The sequence below is a fragment of the Electrophorus electricus genome, chromosome 25, assembly GCF_041902795.1.
Source record: "Electrophorus electricus isolate QZ-2024a chromosome 25, ASM4190279v1, whole genome shotgun sequence".
Classification (NCBI taxonomy): Eukaryota; Metazoa; Chordata; class Actinopteri; order Gymnotiformes; family Gymnotidae; genus Electrophorus; species Electrophorus electricus.
This window is the reverse complement of record NC_137521.1, coordinates 9,742,501-9,753,698: the sequence shown is the minus strand read 5'-3', so window position 1 is coordinate 9,753,698 and position 11,198 is coordinate 9,742,501. Positions and strand designations below refer to the sequence as shown.

The following is an 11,198-nucleotide window of genomic DNA, read 5'->3' as shown; positions in this document are numbered from 1 at the left end:
CATCCCCACTCCCTTGTATTAATGTGAGAGTGAAAAGTGAAAAAGTCCAGCAGTACATACATGTCTACGTCTTTGTATTCTCCTTCATCCACTGCCATACACTCAATCACTCAGCTTACACAAAAGTGTCAAGACAAGGCCTCAGAACCCGTCTAAGCAAGTCGGGAAACAATGGCAATGATTTCCACAGCAAAGTGCTGCATGAGTGAATTTCAACAATGAAAGGAGAAATCTAGGAATGATTCCAACCCAATAGCAGTATTGAAATTAGTTTTTTATTTACAGTAGCTTCACCTAGAACACCAAAAACAAACAAACAAAAAAAAAACAATCCGACCCGAACTCCCCAGAAAAGTAGAGTGAAGTACACAGGAAAGCCATGTTAAACAGAAAGCTATACAGAGCAAGTGGCAATACTGAAATCACAAAGAAAGGTTGCAGAGATCCTGAGACGTACACTGTCGTCATTTACAGTAACTCTACCATTTTTCCAGTCTAAAAAAGTGGCATGGATGGCAGAATCAGTTCTGGCCAGCCCTCGTCTTTCAAAGGCCACACGTTTAAGCGTAGTGGCACCTCTCTCTTCACTATTTGGCAAGTAACATTGTCAAGCTTGTATACTGTAATTGGTAGTCATTATAAAAGGTTACAAAGAAGGCACGTTTGGTAGTTATTTATAAATAAGCGCTATTTACAATAAAAATAAGTTAGTTTCTATTCAGTGTCATCTTCACATCTTGCATGCCAACTGCTGCTCTTTAAATCACCAGAACCAAGCAACAAAGCTGACCCACCCATCACCCTGATCACCAATCAAACCCGCCCTCACCTATTTAGAAATGTTTACTATGCACTGCCATACAGCACTTCTACTTTTGCTTTGGACATCTACTGCGTCAAAGCAGTAACTGGCCTCGTTCCTTTCAGCTTTCAGCTACATATGAGGCAAAGTACATTACATTTTATCTTTGTGAACACCCCCACCCCTGGCATCGTGCTTTTTCACATACATAGTAATTAGTGCCCCCCCCCAAATGTGATATATACATATATCTATATATATTTTATATCTTTCCTTGAAGCAGCAGTCACTTCTAACCACGCTGATTTGAACACGTACAGATGAAGCCATCTGACCACGTAAACAGCACGTTCTGTCTCATGACTTCTGTACGGCAAAGAAGAAAATTGAACACTACAGCAACACACCGCCACTCAGCAGTATTGTTTTGTTGTTGCTTTGTCATTATGGGTACTGTAGGATTAAATTAACGGAAGGAATGTATTCAGTCTAATTCCCCAACAGCAGTATTTTTTTTCAATTCCAAAAACGCTCTAGTTACTATTACTAGAAATGTGTGACCTACAGATAAGAAACAGTGTAATTTAAAACACATACATGCATACAAATAGAACACACACACACACACACACACACACACACACACTTGTGCTGCATTGACTTATTATGGCACTTGTGCTTACAATTCATAATTTGACAACTATCTGCAATCTAAAATTGCGAATGTAAGAGCCCAATTAATATTTCTGAAAGCTCAAATGAAAGAGACTGTCCTCTCTACATGTCATAAGCCATGCAACAGCTACGGTTCGTCTGTGCTGCCATAGCACACATGCACATTAGTAAAGCATGATGAGCAGAACCAGAGGAGACAGAGGAAACATTCTATAATAATATAAAAATCGTACACTCATACACACCCAAATACAACATACATATCAGTAGTACCACTGAAGAGTACGTGACAAAGAAAAACAAACAAGAAAACAAAAAACTGTTCAGTGTGCTTAGTAGAAAGCCCCCTCGTATGTGCCGTTTTACCCCACACATTCTGTGATGATACTCAGTTGCCTTAACGGGTAAGATGTCTCATTCTGAGTCCTACTTTTCCCTTTGGTTAAGATGTCCCAAAAGGGCTAAAGTGTCCAGAAGTGGGGGTGTGAAAAACAGGGCAGTGGTGTGGGCTGAGCTCAGCTGGGACACGTGTCCAACCTCAAAGGTCTGTGACTTTGTTCTCCACCAGGGCGGCGACCTGCTGTAGCCGGTAGGCTAACTGCATTTTCTGCCCTGCAGTATCCTCCTCTAGGGCCATGATAATCTGCACGCGCGCACGCACACACACACATACATACATACATACATACACACACACCCACCACTTAGTGCATGAGTAATTATATGCATTAGCAAATGAATCCATCATCATTATGCAGTGGTCTGCTCCGATCACTCTTACTGACCTGATCATAATATTTGTTGATGTACTTATACAACTCATGCAAAGCCACCAAGCTGTTCATCTCTGATGCAAAACTCTGAAAACACACATGAAAAAAAGATTATTCAGATGTTCATGATTAAACAGTTTACTGTGTTTAAAATAAACTTAGAAATGTCTAAGAAATTTATTTCTATATTTAGTGTTATATGTTAAATTTCAAATCATCTTGTATTTTGGATTAGATTAACATCTAAACCATATGGAATGCATTTATTTGGTCATATACACACTTGCGTATAGTGTATATATCCCAGCTTCTTTCTGAGCTGGGGTCAGACATTGTATGGAGGGTTAAGGGCCTTGCTCTAAGGCCCAGTAGTGGCTGCATAGCAGAGCTGCGATTTGAACCCACACCTTCCAATTGATAGCCCAAATTGCTATCTGCTTGGCCAACACTGCCCCTCTAACCTCATTATCTTTATTATCAATGAGATCTTGAGGTTACCGATGGTAAAGCCAGATATGGAGCATTTAAAAAAAATAAAAGTTAGTGAACTCTTGCATCTCACCCCAGACAGCTCGGTAAGCATGGAATTCATCTCCTGGTAGCACCCAGACGCGGCGCTGTGGATATCACTGTAGTACCTGCAGCAGAGACATGGGCATTCATTGCTACACCTGCAGCTCCATCAGGCCATCTACCAGTGACAACTACTACCATTAATTTCGCCTTGTGCCAGGGATATTAACCAGCGGTTCTCACCGTTTAAAAAAAAAAGTGTCATGTTGAACAAAAGTGATTATTGTCTCAAATGATCACGCTTTTCACAGCGTCAGTCGCTAGCGTCTCCGCCTGCGGGTGGAGACGTGCTGGTGGATGGGTGGATGATGTGAAGGACTCACCTCTCTACTAGCTGCTTATAACGAGGGATTTCTCTGGCGTACAGAAGCTTATTCACAGGCGAATCCTAAACAGCAAGAGAACACATATGACAGCCCTGCCGGCAACCTCACGGTCGCAGACCCTGCACTGTAGGTAGCGGTGGGTCATGCGCCGCATCCGGTTTTGCCTTGGATTTCTTCCAGGACTCTTCTCAACCTACTCTGGCATGTACTTAATTTTTTCCCCTTGTTTTTGCAAGTAAAATCTAGGTTTCCAAACGGAATTAGCCACATACTAGGACAGCGGATTTGCTTTTGCATCCTAAACATTCCATGTCTTCGTATGAGGTGCTAACTGCAGGAGAGAGCTTATCCACGGTCACCTAGGAGAAATCATCATTTAGGCACCGGTAACATTTTTTCCCTTTTTTATCAGGAGTTTTTTTTCCCCTCTCCAGTGCCCCACTTAAGCCTCCTCCCTTCTGAGTGCACAGAGCCGTGGCTGTCCGCTGGGAGGCCGGGTTTCTGGGTTAATTAACACCGGCCTCGGCGCAAGGGGTTAATCAGCATACTGACCCGGCCCACTTTGTGCTCAGAGGTGGTGCAGGAGTCGATGAAGGTCTGAGCGATGACGGACAGGACGGCATCCACGCTGTCCGTCACCTGCACGTCGAACACGAACTGGGGGTTCTTCAGGATGTTCACCCAGAAACGAAGAGGCAAGCTGAGAAGGGGGATTAAAAGAGGAGGAAAAGCAAGGGCGGTGGAGGGGAGGAGTCAGGGGGAGAAAGACGAAAATAAGATACACTGCTGAAGCTATAAATCATTATTGTTACTACTTAACCAAGATAAAAAAGAAAGATAATACACTTCATTGGATTTTACACTACATCAGCTGCTCATTTCTGCCGGCACCTGTAACACATTCGGTCAGGATTTGAGTAAGGGCTGGTGTGTTAAATGGCACCTGTTAGTTTTCCATATGTGCACCGTTTCTGGGTCGTCGATGCCATGCTTTTCTGCCATGTCGTCCAGGAAGTCGAAGAAGAATCTGACTGCTATGGGGGGCGGGCGCTTGGCGCTCAGGATGGCCACAAAGACGTCGTCCACAAACTTCTGCAGAGTGCCCTGGAGGTAGGCGAAGCGCACACGTTCTGAGCTGAGGCTACAGCAGCACACAGACTGCACACTGCCTGAGGCTTGCTTAGCTAACACAGATGGATGGAGAATTATTCAATTCTGTTTCTGTTTAAAGTAACGATGCTGTGACCGTCTTACTGGTGTGTCTGCACGTGTGTGTGTGTGTGTGTGTGTGGTTTGGCGAGGTACCTTCATGGAGAGTAGTCTGGTGAGATAAATCTCAGGGATGGCTTTAGCGCGTTCCCTCTCCCTCATGCTGCTCTTCCTGTGTTTGGGAATTTCGGGGTCCTCGCTCGATTTTACCAGGTGCCACAGACGCAGACCCTCCTCCTCCTCGCCCTCTAGCATGGGCGTCTCTGCGGTGACCACGGCAAAACACCACAGAAGGCAAGATGGAGCGAGCGGTCAGTGGAGGCTGGGTGGGGCCAGTCTCTCTGTCTGCCTGCTTCACTACACGTGGGGTGGGGATAGTCTCTCTGGAGGTCAAACTCTGCCCTGTGAGGTCTAATTCCCATCTACCCCCACTGCTGTGCACATCTGTGGTCTCACGGAGATGAGAGTGGTCATTTTGGCTCTACCCCAGCACAAACAGTCAGTTGTTATTCAGGACTGTGAGTCATTGTTGGAGCGGGTGGGAGGTCCTGTGGCTGATTTTGGGATGAGAGCAGAGATGAGCCTGGAGCTGGTGGACTGAAGAGTTGGGTTTGGAGAAACATTGCCCTTGGGCTCTGGCTCTGGCTCTCTCTCTCTCTCTCTCACTCACTCTCTGTCTGTCTCTCTCTCTCTCTCTCTCTCTCTCTCTCTCTCTCTCTCACTCTCACTCTCTCTCTCACTCTCACTCTCTCTCTCACTCTCTCTCTCACTCTCTCTCTCACTCTCTCTCTCACTCTCTCTCTCACTCTCTCTCTCACTCTCTCTCTCACCCTCACTCTCTCTCTCTCTCTCACCCTCACCCTCACCCTCACTCTCACTCTCACTCTCACTCTCACTCTCACTCTCACTCTCTGTCTGTCTCTCTCTGTCTCTCTCTCTCTCGGTAACATTCAGGTAGTATTTTCTATGATGCATTTCTGTCATTTACAGTATAATTTGTAATGCATCATTACAACTAAGCAATCGTAATGTATAACTCATTGGCTTGTACCATGATGACAAAGAATCCAATCTGCAGTGCATGTTTATTATTTTAAACCATAACTAGGCTAGCCGAGCAGCTAGTTTTTAAGAGACTTTGCTGTTTAACATTTGTTAATTATACTTTAGCGGCGGATAACTGCCGTTTTACCTGCATTAAGCCTTCACCTGTTTCCATAGTTGGTTGTAGGTAGGGGCAGTTAAGTGAATAGAGGAAGCACCCCCCCCCTACACGTCTGCCCTCCACCAGCGTGGACCACTGCAGGTGAGGCACCAGCTTGCTCCTGCACCAGTTCACCTCACTTGGTCTAAGCTACTTAACGGAGACACGTGGTAGGATTTACTCAAAGCTGCACTCTGCTGGGCATCGCCTGCACTTCAGTTCAGACCATACTGAGGGCAATCGGAACAGAGAGGGTCTCAGACCTGGCCGCACGCGTTCCTCTATTAGAGCAGGTGAGGCTTACTTTCTCCAGTCTGGTAGATCTGATTAACACCCGTGATGCCAGAACTCTGGGAGCGAGGAATGAGAGCCACCGTGGCTCCGTCTGGCACCTGGAGACAGAGGAGATCAGACAGAGAGAGAGATCAGACACAATGAGTGAAATCACACAGAGGCAGAGAGATCAGAGAGCCGAGATTTCACAAATAGGAGATCAAATTCTATTTAAATCAAATCAAAGACTCCCATCAGACAAAGACCTGAATGAAAGGTACTGCCTTGCAGAAATGTAAATGTTCTCGTCTTCCATTACCTTTCAAGTGAAGGAAAACGGACACAAACTGAAATGACAAATGTGCTAACACCCATCTCCTCATGTCGTAAACAAGACAGACAATTGGATGCAACGTCCAATGATTTTATTATAATGCCCATAATGTAGCTGGGCAGGCACTCGCTGCTATGCACAGGAAATGGAACCCTTTTTATTTATTTTTTTTTGCATTTCTGACAAAAACAAATGAGCAGTAAAACCCGTAATTACATGCTAGAGCATGGAAAGTCGGGAGCACTTGAAGGCAGCATTAGCGCTCCGGCAGGTGAGGTGTGACTCACCTTGTAGTGCTGCAAAGTGTTGAGCCTCTTCCAGTGACCCTGCACGATGGCTGTGACATCATCATCGGACAGGGTCAGGTGACCCGCCTGCCCTGATCTCCACTCTGTGAAAGCAAACGTGGGCGAAAATAATAACCTACATTACAGCGAGCAAAACTGCGAGCATATGGGCACCACTACATTTACGGAGTAAGGCTCCGAAGCTGAGGTGCAGAATCGCCCAATTAAACTCCATAATGAGGATAAACGTTTAGGGTTCGGATCCCTAGACATAGATTAAATCTCGGCTTGGGCGAAATTGCAGGGCCAATGACAAATCACCTTTGGAGGTTTCTTTTATGTTGGGCTTCAGCTCTAATTGGGTCTGAGTTTCTGCTTTGAGAATTCATGCAACACATAATGCCAGTGAAAGAGCTTTTCTGTGGCGTTGACGGCGCTTTACTGGGGTTGGACAGGGCAGCGGCGGGTTTCTGTACCGAGGTCCAGCGAGTCCGCTGAGGGCCTCTGGGAAAACGGAGCTCCTTTGTAGATCTGGTCCAGGATCTTGTCCTTCACCTGCGTGATGGTGTCTGTGTCCAGAACCTTAACCGGACACGGCTGGACCTCCACTCCACTCTTAACCAGTACGGTCAGAGTCTGAGAAAATAACACAGCACCAAACACACAGGAGAGTGAGGGGCCGTCTCACGGAGACGGAGAGGGGGTGAAGGAAGAGAGCAACAAAAGGAGAAAAAACACCAAAGAGAAACAGAAGAAGAGTGCCAACGTTGTCTAATATCTCTGTGGCCCAGACTTTCTCAAACAAACAGCGAGTCGCTGGGGATTTTTACAAGGGGGGGGGGGGGGGTAATGGGTGAGCAGCGGCTGTTATCTTGTGTGTTCCTTATGACGCAGTACTCTGGCTCAGACAGTGGTAGTGTCTACAGCTAGTCAAAGCAAATCCAGTTTTAATGAGAAGGACACAGCAATGCCACCATCAGGCCAACAACATGGGAATGTGCAAACACTAGCACTAGTGTAAAGAGTGAGAGCGAGAGAGGTAGCTCTCACCACAGAGCAGTAATCTATGTCCTCTCGGAGCAGGTGGCTGTCGTTAAGGGTGCGTTTGGCTTTACCAGTCACAGCGTCAACAGGGCCTTTATCCACCTGGTACTTTATGGCCCTGAACAGCATGTACAGTGGCTCACCTGCCATTTCCTACACACACACACACACACACACACACACACACACACACACACACACACACACACACACACACAGGAATAAGTACATAAAAAGCAGTGTCCATATTTATCACACTAAATCTGGTACTTGTGTCTTGTTTTCACAGTGTTGGAGCACTTTGGGTCAGCGGTGCGCCGCACTAGTCGAGGACCTGAAGACCCCGGCGCACTGCCGTACCTTCAGGAAAGAGTAGAGGCAGATGGACATCCAGTTTGTGAGCATCTTCTCCACCACCGTCTCCGTCCTGCACAAACCCACAGGAAGAAAATGCCCCATCATGTTAAACTCAGCTGTGACCAAATTATAAATAACCATTCCTCCAAGTCAACCAACCAATCGATCCATCTGTCTGAGGAGTCCGACCCAGGGCAGAGGTCGCCGTGGGGTCGTGGGCCGTACCTGCGCAGCATCAGCTTGGGGTTCTTGACCACGTACTGCTGCACCAGGTCCCCAAGCAGGCTCTTCATGACGTCGGTGAAGTACTGCAGCTTATCGTGAAGCGTCATGGTGAGCAGGGACGCCACGTAGCCCCGGTCTCGCTGAGAGAAGTTCTGCTGCTCCTCCAGCGTGTGGATGAACTGCAGACGCAACGGCAACAATCACGAAGCCTTTTAGCCGTTTTCTCCGCTTTCCGCATTTCCATATTCATTCTCAAGGCATGATCGTCGACGCGAGGCAAATCCGCCTGCCTCATAATGAGTTTATCGCACGACAGCCGTTAAAATTTGGTGCTTTTACACGGAGCCCTTCACGCCGCTGCGTTCCCAGCTTAGTCTACGACTTTTAGAGGACTTTAAGGATTGAGAAAACACAGGCAATGGCGTCTGGACTGCGTGGTTCTGCTGAGAGCTTGGCTCGCTCCGGCCACGAGCGGACGCGCTTATTTGGCAGCACAGCGGCAGCGCTTTCACCGCGGCAACTCCTGCCAAAATCCCACGAGCATCATGTCATAAAGAAAATGAAACCCCACATTCACACAAACACCTTCACCGAAAGTCATCCACCGAATTCAAAATGGTGCGTAAATACTTAAAAATGTATGAATAACTGTCAGCTTCATCATCAATAAGTCAGCGAGAGGGAGGGCCGAGTTCTCTATGCAAGGCAAACAAAACCATGAGCCTCTACTGCAGGCACCGCTTCTCTTTCAGCGGGACATGAATGGGGGGAGACGCTTTTGGCTGCCGTTTGTTCTCTAAGGCAATCTAATAGGTCCAAGCATACACGCCGAGAAGCAAGGTGAGAAATGACCCACTAAACCAGCAAATTATGACCTAGCCTTAAAAACAACCCTCTACAGAGCACTACAGTACTTCGAGCAGTGCTTCTTCTGGCCAAACCCAATCTTAATAACCAAACAACAGGATATGATCAACAGCAACGACACTCAGAGTCAGCTGGTAATTTAGTCAGAGATGCAAAAAGCTTGCCAACACTATCTTTAAGATGATTGCAACGTATGGGTTTTTTTGGATGCTTGCCTGAATGTCCAGTGTATTACCCATATAGAGTAACTAGCCACATCCAGAGCTGTATTTAAATTGATGGTTACTATAATCCACGTGCTGACTTGCTGATCAAACGCACCCCGGCGGCTGCTTTGCATTCTGCCTTTTCTTTGTTTTCTTTGTCAGTATTTGCCAGTTCCGACTCTCTAGCCAAATCTCGGCACAACAGCTACCAGTCTGGGTGTGTGAGAGCTGGCACACACTGGCACACGCTGGTACTCGCATCCACCGTCACACGTGTAGCTCGAACATTTTGCTGAGCTGTTAAAGCAATGTTCTAAGACAGATAAGCATAACAGGTGAGCACCAGGTGCAGAGTTCTGTGTATGGGACCTAATGGGCGCCTGTGATTGGCCAGCGCTGCACTGGATCGCCATGGAGGGTGGAACTAAGCCTTCCTCGACAGCCAATGATAGTGCTGCTTCTGTACGCTTCTGCCGAGGAGTGGCTGTGGTGTTAAATTCAGGTTCCAGCAATAGGACAGACCCATAACCAGACTTCCAGTCCGTGGACCTGCTTGGGTTCATAGTGTCAAAGGGAGGGTGTGTTTGACTAACGCGTGTGAGGAAGAGTCTGTTGTTCAGCAGGTTGTTGAGCTGTGCCAGGCCCTGCTCCACCGTCTGTCGGCGAGACTCTGGCAGGTCCAGGTTCTGGCTCAGTGGTGCCCCTCTCTGTCCAGGGAAGAAAATGCGCTCTGCGTACGTGCGGTAGTCCAGGAAGGGTATGCCTGGACCACCAACATCGCTACTCAAGTCCATCATCTCAGTCATGAGGTCTGCGTTCAAAAAGAAAAGACTGAGCTCGGCACGCAAGAAGCCGTCAGTCGGGCAACGCCTGATAAATGCATTAAACCCAGTGTCGCCTGTGTGCGTGCGCTCGGAACACACCTGTGAACTCCTTCCGGCACTGATCTCCAACGTTAATTTCCAGAGTTTCCAGCTGAACCAGAACCTTCTTGTAGTCTCTCATTGCCTGCTTACTCTTCCTCCTACACACGGAGTACTTAAAATCATCACCGCCATCGTCACTATCATCATCATCATATTAGGCTAGTTAGTAACACACACACACACACACACACACACACACACACACACACACACACACACACACACACACACACACCATACAAGGTGGAAACAAACACAGGTAGGTACGAACATGGACGAGTAGCTGCAGTGGTTAAGACGTTAGACGAACACACCTGGTCAGCCAGCTCTGGAGAGGATTGCGTGAACATGTATGGATACGGGGAGATGTTCCCGTACCTGTACATGAGGATGACGACGAGGACGATGAGGACGACCACAGCGGCGCTGGCCGCCAGCCCCACCTGTGCCTCCAGGGGCACGGGGGAGTGCGTGCCACTGTCATACTGCACCGAGCCCAGGTTAAACTCCAGCCCACCCATTTGCACCTGAGAGATATGCGCGCGCGCGCGCGCACACACACACACACACACACACACACACACACACGTACGTTTAATTTCAAGTAATTGCATCAGCAACCATCTACACAAACACAGTCTACATGGTTTAGAATTAAAAGTATGCAACATGTATATGAGGAGTGAGAAGGAGGGGTCGTGTAAGTAAGGTGAGATCGGGGTGGGTGTCTGGGCCGTAACCAGGTGGGTGTGTCCCTCCGCATTCACCTTCAGGATGGGGAGCGCTGTGTGGTCTACACCATGTGGCTGCTCTTCGGGGGGCTCACAGTAGAGGTGGGTGTCATCTAGGGTCTTCACATCACACTCCTGATCTCCCAGGTGAGCCACCACCTCGTCCCTGCTCATGGCCAGGGTCAGACCTTTCCCCTGCAAAAGAAACAGGTCAGACCTTACACTCAAACTAACACTCTAAAAGGCGCGCACACATCGGACGCTGCACTCTGACCCTCAGTACAAAGTGAGTCGAGGGGACCAACACTCCTGAAATTCCAAGACACGTCTCGAGAACATCTATAAGAATTTTATGGTCAATGGTATGAAATTAGTCTTGACAGCTA

General features: G+C 47.6%; 1 protein-coding gene across 4 annotated transcripts in view; it reads right to left on the bottom strand.

The window, feature by feature from the left end:
- Window positions 1–257: 257 nt before the first annotated feature.
- Window positions 258–11,198, bottom strand: part of plxnb3 (plexin B3) — a 51,585-nt gene continuing 40,644 nt past the window's right edge. For all 4 annotated transcript variants that reach the window (XM_035521880.2, XM_035521881.2, XM_035521878.2 and 1 more), the window contains exons 19-35: window positions 10,849–11,007; window positions 10,460–10,608; window positions 10,079–10,179; window positions 9,749–9,966; window positions 8,083–8,261; window positions 7,861–7,927; window positions 7,507–7,653; window positions 6,933–7,092; window positions 6,457–6,560; window positions 5,867–5,954; window positions 4,455–4,621; window positions 4,093–4,253; window positions 3,702–3,849; window positions 3,147–3,211; window positions 2,813–2,888; window positions 2,263–2,337; window positions 258–2,120 (exon numbers count right to left, since the gene is read on the bottom strand). In XM_035521880.2, the coding sequence (XP_035377773.2) occupies window positions 2,016–2,120; window positions 2,263–2,337; window positions 2,813–2,888; window positions 3,147–3,211; window positions 3,702–3,849; window positions 4,093–4,253; window positions 4,455–4,621; window positions 5,867–5,954; window positions 6,457–6,560; window positions 6,933–7,092; window positions 7,507–7,653; window positions 7,861–7,927; window positions 8,083–8,261; window positions 9,749–9,966; window positions 10,079–10,179; window positions 10,460–10,608; window positions 10,849–11,007 (2,169 nt within the window). In that variant the 3' untranslated portion in view covers window positions 258–2,015. The remainder of the gene's footprint in view (window positions 2,121–2,262; window positions 2,338–2,812; window positions 2,889–3,146; window positions 3,212–3,701; window positions 3,850–4,092; window positions 4,254–4,454; window positions 4,622–5,866; window positions 5,955–6,456; window positions 6,561–6,932; window positions 7,093–7,506; window positions 7,654–7,860; window positions 7,928–8,082; window positions 8,262–9,748; window positions 9,967–10,078; window positions 10,180–10,459; window positions 10,609–10,848; window positions 11,008–11,198) is intronic.